This window comes from Physcomitrium patens, chromosome 13, assembly GCF_059467195.1.
Source record: "Physcomitrium patens ecotype Gransden chromosome 13, ASM5946719v1, whole genome shotgun sequence".
Classification (NCBI taxonomy): Eukaryota; Viridiplantae; Streptophyta; class Bryopsida; order Funariales; family Funariaceae; genus Physcomitrium; species Physcomitrium patens.
Window position 1 is genome coordinate 3,232,118 of NC_143422.1, and position 7,427 is coordinate 3,239,544.

The 7,427-nt window shown below is 38.0% G+C and overlaps 1 protein-coding gene across 3 annotated transcripts; it reads right to left on the reverse strand.

The window, feature by feature from the left end:
* Nucleotides 1-1,055: 1,055 nt before the first annotated feature.
* On the reverse strand, nucleotides 1,056-4,340 carry LOC112290198 (uncharacterized). 3 transcript variants are annotated; one of them, XR_016505969.1, is made up of 5 exons: nucleotides 4,011-4,233; nucleotides 3,752-3,886; nucleotides 3,293-3,445; nucleotides 2,088-3,178; nucleotides 1,056-1,493 (listed from the first exon to the last, which is right to left on the reverse strand). XR_016505969.1 is itself a non-coding variant. In XM_024536242.3 (4 exons), the coding sequence occupies exons 1-4, from the start codon at nucleotides 4,092-4,094 to the stop codon at nucleotides 2,414-2,416; spliced, it is 1,137 nt and encodes a 378-aa protein (XP_024392010.1). In that variant the 5' UTR covers nucleotides 4,095-4,340; the 3' UTR covers nucleotides 1,589-2,413. The 3 variants fall into 3 exon arrangements, 2 of the variants coding, with proteins under 2 accessions (XP_024392010.1, XP_024392011.1); XM_024536242.3 differs by lacking the exon at nucleotides 1,056-1,493 and having other exon boundaries at nucleotides 1,589-3,178; nucleotides 4,011-4,340; XM_024536243.3 differs by lacking the exon at nucleotides 1,056-1,493 and having other exon boundaries at nucleotides 1,589-3,175.
* Between the last annotated feature and the right edge of the window lie 3,087 nt (nucleotides 4,341-7,427).

Consider the following 7,427-nt stretch of genomic DNA (forward strand, 5'->3'; position numbering starts at 1 on the left):
GTTTTGTTTGTCTCGTAGTCTGTACGAGTCTTTGACGAGTGAGCTGTACTGCACTCATACCCTTCGAAGTCGATTAGGTTTGGAGGTATTCTTCTCGAGTAGAATCACTCACATTTCTTCAATTTCTAGTAGTTAGGTGCCTATTTATTTATTTATTTATTTATTTATTTATTTTATTATATTGTCTAAATTGCTTCTCCCTCTTTTTCTGTATTGGATTTGGGAAATGTGCGCATGCAGACGTGCTGAGGAAAATTGTGGTGTCCGGGAACAAGGCAATGGCGGTCACTATCTTCCTGAGCAGTCGATATGAAACGATGTGATCATGTGATTTGAAACTATGCACTTTCGGGATATGATGGAATCCGCTGAGGTTCATGTCGAAATGGACTAACCTCAATAGGCAACTGATCACATTTCAGCAATCCAGAGAATGATGTCGTATATGATATGTCAAAGCATCGGATTGCTGACCTGGAGGCATTCACTCTTGGTAGCTTCACTAAAAGGAATCCTGTAAAATTCGACAGGTTCCACTTTGTACGGGACAACACCATCAACCCTTTCCGCTAAAACTTTCTCAAGCGTTGCAGGTTACGAACTGGCTCTGTGACAGTCCATTCTACAGTGGCACCAATTGAACATGTCCACCCGTAAGAACCTCATGGGGAGTTCCTTAGAACAGATTTCCAACAAATGAATAAGGCCATTAAGATAATGTTAGTCATGGATATTCAGACGCCAGATTGCTCAACATCGTCTCACCTCTCAAAGCAAAAGTCGCACTTGGCAATATGATCAACGTCTCCTCCACAAACTGTACATCAGTAACTGAATCTCAAACAGAGTTGTATCTCCCTTTCTTTAACCACATCGTCAATCTATTTATAAGAGAAATAAGACGATAAGAGAAGTATGTGACGAAGTTCTTAACGTGATACAGGCTACTACATTGAGAGATCTAAAACATATTTAGTGATGCATTCTGATGGGAAGGTGTGGTTAAGGGGTGTGCACAGCGATTTTTTTTTTTTTTTTTTTTTTTTTTTTTTTTTTCTAGTTGTCAATCCAAGGACACACTTTGAAGATTTTGTTTTTGCTCTAGATCTTCAGTTGCATGGTCATGCGTGCCTTGTTCCTCTCTAAGATCTGGAGTGGCAATCTTCCCGACCCTACAGCTTATGTCATACCTCCCCTGTAACGTAAAATCCACAAGTCCTCTTTCTTCATACCTTTCTGCAATGAACCTCATAGTACTGCTGTCCTTCCAATTCAAATCTATTTCTATGCCATAGGAGCCTCTGAGAGTCAAGGTATGTTCACTCCTGCCCATGGTCGCGTAGAGCCACGAACAGATTTCTTCGACGAAGGTTCAACCTCTGCTAAGCAACATGCATGCAACAATTTTCGTTCATTCATCATTACTCACCAAAATCTTCGTCAAAAATTCCCATTTCCTGGCTGGAGTATCATGTCGAATTGCGCCAAACCCGCTGCACAACCGCCACGCACCGGATTAATGATCACAACACTAGTTCCAATGGGGCATCGAAAATGGGGCTACTCCACCATTTGCATGCAATCAGAATACGAAAGAAATCCACTTCAATTGTGCGAAAAAACGAATGGTTCCACTGGACACATATCTCGGCTCAATCCGCCCGACCTGCTACGGTGGTGACCAGATGTGAGCTTGAAAGAGGATAATGATCATCTAGATTTTTGCTGTCTACAATGCTAACCATGAACCTACAAACCGTGTGAGCTTCACACGAGCATATTCTCCAATCACCCTCCAGAGTATCCAAGAGAATGTGCAAATTTCACTTCAAATCTACAAGTTCATTTGTACTATTCATCCACTAGTTCATAACGCTAAAAAGATCTGTATCTGGCCAGAAAACATTGCCTACTGACAACGCGCTGCACAACCATGCTATTTTATTTTATTTTATTTTTATTTTTCAATTTAGACGTCTGCTTCGAATTCAACTGCAGGGATGTTCAGATTGGCTGCACAGGGCAAAAATGGTGTTGGTGCGTTGATATAACACTGCACTAATCACACGAACTGCAGTTAACCGAACCTCGCCAGAAGCTGGCAAAGCTGTAGTGTGCTGTTCGCCTCCTTGGCGGTTCTTGCGTGGCCCATGTCGCAAGTAGAAATTTGAAGGAATTTACAACCCGGAAAAAAACGTAGAAGCCGTCGTCAAAACATCTCAACTGGGCAGAGGAAATCCGTTCAAATCCACGTTGCTTCTACTTCCATGATTGATATGGACAAATGAAGCCTCCCACAATGTTGCCAACGCCGAACCAAACCACAAGGCTCTTCATATCCAACACTGCAGGTTCTCACCCATTACCTTCTTCTTTCATGCGCCTGCGTGAAGGATCACCAACTCACTGGCAGTTAAATGACAACATTCATATCCAAGTCGTCAAGAAAGACCCTCCCCATGTGCAAATCATCGTGATGCCGGACGCACAAAGGAATGTGTTTTTTATTCAAAGCAGCTTGCACAGCTTTGATGCCTTCCAGAATCTGCGCCTCTCTAGCTGAGCGAACTCTGTGCTTTCCACCTGCCTTCTCAATTTGTCGGATATGGTGCATCTCAACATGACGCTCCTGACAACCCTTCACTGCGCACCGCTCCACAAGTAGTTTTTTGCGAACTAGTCGCGCGAACAGCATATCGATGAGTTCCTCGGGATGGGTAGGGTCCAAATCCACAATAAACCTCCTCTTGAATTGGCTGATCTCCGAAGGGGTTAAGAAAGCAGCTAGGGTTTTACCCTCCTTGGAGATGACCAAGCTTTTTGTATGCTTGGCAATGATCTGGCTTGAGCTTGACTTATGTTTCTTCGCAAGTGTATAGATGGCCGACCATCGTAGGAGATAGTTCGCAATGGATCTCACTTTGCTCAGGTTATCGCAAAATGAGTAGTACTTGAGAAGTCCGATTGCAATACTCCGATACCACGCGACAATACGGTGATCCTCCTGGCTAGCGACCTGATCAATTGGCAAAGGTCTCATTTTCTCATCGATGAATCCTTTCTTCTGAAGAGATTCATACAAAAGCTTGATGGGAGCTTCCAATATAACAGGAGCTTCAAATGGTCGCACTGTCGGGTCTCCATCTGTGAGGTCATCGTCTTCTAGATGGCGATCCTGCTGCGTAACCACACGAAATCAAAAACGTACTAATGCCAAGCAAACTAACAGATCCCTGTGCACTTATCCGCAATTCAAATCTGTATACCTTGAAATACATCTCAGTGAACTTACTTCCGATTTCAGTTCTCTAGGAGTTTGTCTTCCTGCTCGTGGAGCTGCAATATCAGTGTGAATGGATCGCTTGGTCCCTCCAGATGACGACGAGTTCCACACACTTCCACTCACTCTGCCGTTACGCATGAACTTGAGAAAAATGCTCGCTGCCTACAATCAACACATACGGTTGATAAGCATATAGATAAACGAGTACCTTACACACGATTTCTACCAATTCCCAGGGCAATTGTGAGGTTTGACCAATTGTTCTGCTCTATCGAAATCTCGAATTGTCGAATTTGTACAGAACAAAAGCCCAACAAGCCAACTCGCCTCACAATTCGTAAGGATACGCTAACACAGGCCTCCTGGAAGGCAATCTCACATCGAGTACAAATTGCCATCCACCAGCACAGAACACAACAATATCTGAGCCTCTAATTCTAATAAATCTCCTAAAATCAAGTAACTCACCTCTGACTCTCCAAGTGCGCTGGGCGAGCCGTACCACGGCTGCAGGCTGCTGATCGAAAACCCCGACCCACTATCAAATTCAGCAGCACTGCTAGAGTTGCTCGAGCTCAACGAAACTAACGCCTGTTCAGTAACCTGTGTTCCTCATAAAATCCCGTCATAACCCATCAGAATAATGCTCATTGAGATGAGGATCATCACACCAAAAACTAAAACCCTAAACCCTGAAATAAAAACCAAGACTACAGGGCAGCCGCACCCGTAATTGAAGTAGCAATGACGACGACGACGACGAAGTCCATCGTCGCAGCAGCGGCAGCCTGGCTGCCATCGCCCTGGCCATGGCGACAGTGTGAGGGCAATCCTATTGTGCTGTCTACAAAATCGAACACTCAGAAGCAAAAACCGCCCTTGCTAAGAATTCGGTTTGAATTCATCGAATCACGGTAAGAAAGCTCAGCTAACACTTCGATCGGATTCGTTGCACACAAGCTCATTGTTCCATGCTCGACAAATCAGTATCATGCTATGTCCCGTTCTTAAATTCCGCCAAGCATGCTAAATTAGGGTTTGGATCCGGCACACAGTTGTTGGCTCAGTTTACAATCAGTGAGCAGTCAATTGGTATCTTTTCAGCAGGAGCTACATCACACCCCAGTGAGTAACTTGCCTTTTTCCTTACCGTATTTCATAAGAGCCTTGTAAATTGCTATACTCTTAACACAATGAAGGACAACAGTTCCTAATCAGTCTGCCAAGGATAACAGTCCCTAATCACTCAACCTTCTCACCCTAACAACAAGTCTAATTTTTCATCCGAGGGAGACAACCCAGTTCTGACTAGTCCCCCATTTTCATAGTTTAAGGTGGTCTATTTTGAACCAACTTGATATGAATCACTGATCAATTTTGACACATTATGGTTGGAAATGAGACTTTTGCTTGTTAAATTAATAGTTAGTACTAAGCAAGATTGGAAATTGATTGTATTCAGAATGGATGTGGGTGATATTTTGAAAATTAATCATGTATTAGTGGAGTTGCCTGTTTGAGGCGGCTGATTATCCATTGGCAGTTGATTACTTTCTGATCATGTTGTGAATAGTAAAGATTGTTGTGATCTACTGATTTGCATGAGCAACATGGCAAAGTTCAAGAAGGCTCTGATTGAAATTAAATACAATTGACTCTCACCTCATGTTCTCTACATTTGCAGCTCATACACTTTGTGAGTTCCACCAAGCTTGTAAGTGAAAATATGTTTGTGAGTTGATTGTGTCTAGCTGAGGTATAGGCACATAAAACATTGATAGACTTAGATCTGATACATGATTGCATAAGCAAGAACTCATGTACAGAGCTTGTAGCTAAATTGCAAAGCTGTGAGATTTGTGAGGTGGTACATGGTTGCATAAGTGGGAGCTATTGTGCACAGCTCATAGCTTGATTGCAAAGCTGATTGTGCACATTTTGCTTCAACTCCATGGTGCCATTGGATAATTTCATGCCAAGTTGGAGTGATCAATTATATTTCACCTCTAAGAGTAGTGAACAAGACCATGCATTTCATGGAGGGAGTTATAACGATAGTTGAAGTCAGTCTAATTTAGGTTAAAAATTACAAGGTAGTTAAAAGTCTCTAATTGCAAAAGAAGAGAATTAGTTGAAGTGGTGAAGTTGGCAAAAGAGTAGAGATAGGGGGGAGAAGTTTGATCAAGGAGGGCCAAAGCGATGGTATTTTACACAAACAGAGAAGATGCCAATAAGGCAAGGAAAGAGACAAATGTAGTGGAGTTGTGGATCAAACCAAGGTGAAGATGGACAATGAGATTCTACTCTTTAACAATGTAATTGTGGAGAATATTACAAGCATTTAGATAACATTAAAAGATATTAGCAACTAAAAATCTCAACCACAACAATCAAGCCAACATATGAGCAACACTGCCAAGGTTAAAAAAAAAAAAAAAAAAAAAAAAAAAACTTTTTAGAATGATGAGCAAATGGAAGTAGTCTTAGTAGAGCATGAATATGGTGTAAGGATAAGGCAAGCAACTTCAAACCATGATATTCCATACTCAACTTTTAGGACATAGTATTATGGTGTATAAAAATCCAAAAAGAAAGAAATTCAAGGTGTTCTAACTGCATATGAAGATAGAGATCTTATATAGTATCTTCTAACTTTGTACAAGAAAGGCCATGGTCTAAGTTCTACAACTTTGAAAATAAAAGTTTTTGAAATAACTAGGACTCAATGTACATCATTTAAAAAGAGAATCTTAGATGATAGATAATTGAGGTGGTTTAGATACTATTATTTAGATTTCATGTTGAGAGTGTTACCAGCCTTTACATCTTTTAAAGCAAAGATGCTATGCAAAATAAAATATATAAATCTCCTATGATAATTTAAATGAGTTATGTAGATCATCAAATCGATTCACTAGTTATATTAGAATAAAAAAATATAATTAAAGTATCAAATTGTAATTATTAGATAAAGATTAATATAAAATATTTCAAATATGTAAAAAATAATATTAATAGAGAGAATATTGTTATTATTGAAAATCTAGTAGAAATTCTTATATGGGAAGCAACTTAAAGGCATGAAATTAATATCTTTTTAATATCTTAAGAACATCTAAAAGTTATCTAAAATATTTAAACTTTTAGTATTATATGACTTAGATACAATCATATACGGTTTGAATATATTCTATATACAATCTAGATATGATAGTAGATATGATATTAGATTCTATAGGAAGTATAGACATGAATATAGTAAAGTCCAATATTAAATACAATCTCAATATTATACCATATACAAAAGGAATATGGTCTAAATATTATACTATGTATAATAGAAATACTATATCATATATAATATAGATGTAGTCTAGGTAGATATCAATTACATGAAGATCTTGTCATTTGGATATTAAGCAGGCAGATTTCAACGTAGGACATGGCAAATATGTTTGCTACCATAGCAGGCTACTTTGATAAGGGTTCGGCTTGGATCTTATTTTATTTCTTCTTTTTATTCTAAGATACCAAATGTAGAGCTTGAATAATCATTGTGAGTCATTGAATCAATTCACTTGTATATTTAGTACAAAAAATACAACCATTGTATATAAAATCAAAGGTTTTGTAAGTTAGTAGTAGAATTCTTAAATAAATAGAAACAGATTGCTAATACTAGATATGCAACCTACTAGAATTTATTAAGACAAATCTCTATGAAGAATATATATATATATATATATATATATATATATATATATTGAAATTAGCTAATATTAGATGATGGTCCAATGGAAGTAGTCCTTATTATTATAAATTTTTGATTAAGATAAAAATGGAAGAAAGAATTATTCATTCAAATCAATTGAAAAGAAAAAAATATTTATTAGTAGTTCTTAATGTATATATATATATATATATATATATATATGCATATATATATATATATATGCATATATATTTAGATGGATATATAATAATAAAAAAAATTAAAAATAAAATAAAAAGAATAAGAAAAAAATATAGTGGAAGAAAAAAAATAAAGACAAAAAAAGAAGAGAAAAAAAAAAAAAAAAAAAAAAAAAAAGAGAAGAAAGGACGAAAGAAAAAAGAAAAGAAAAGAAAGGTTGTTCCTAAATTC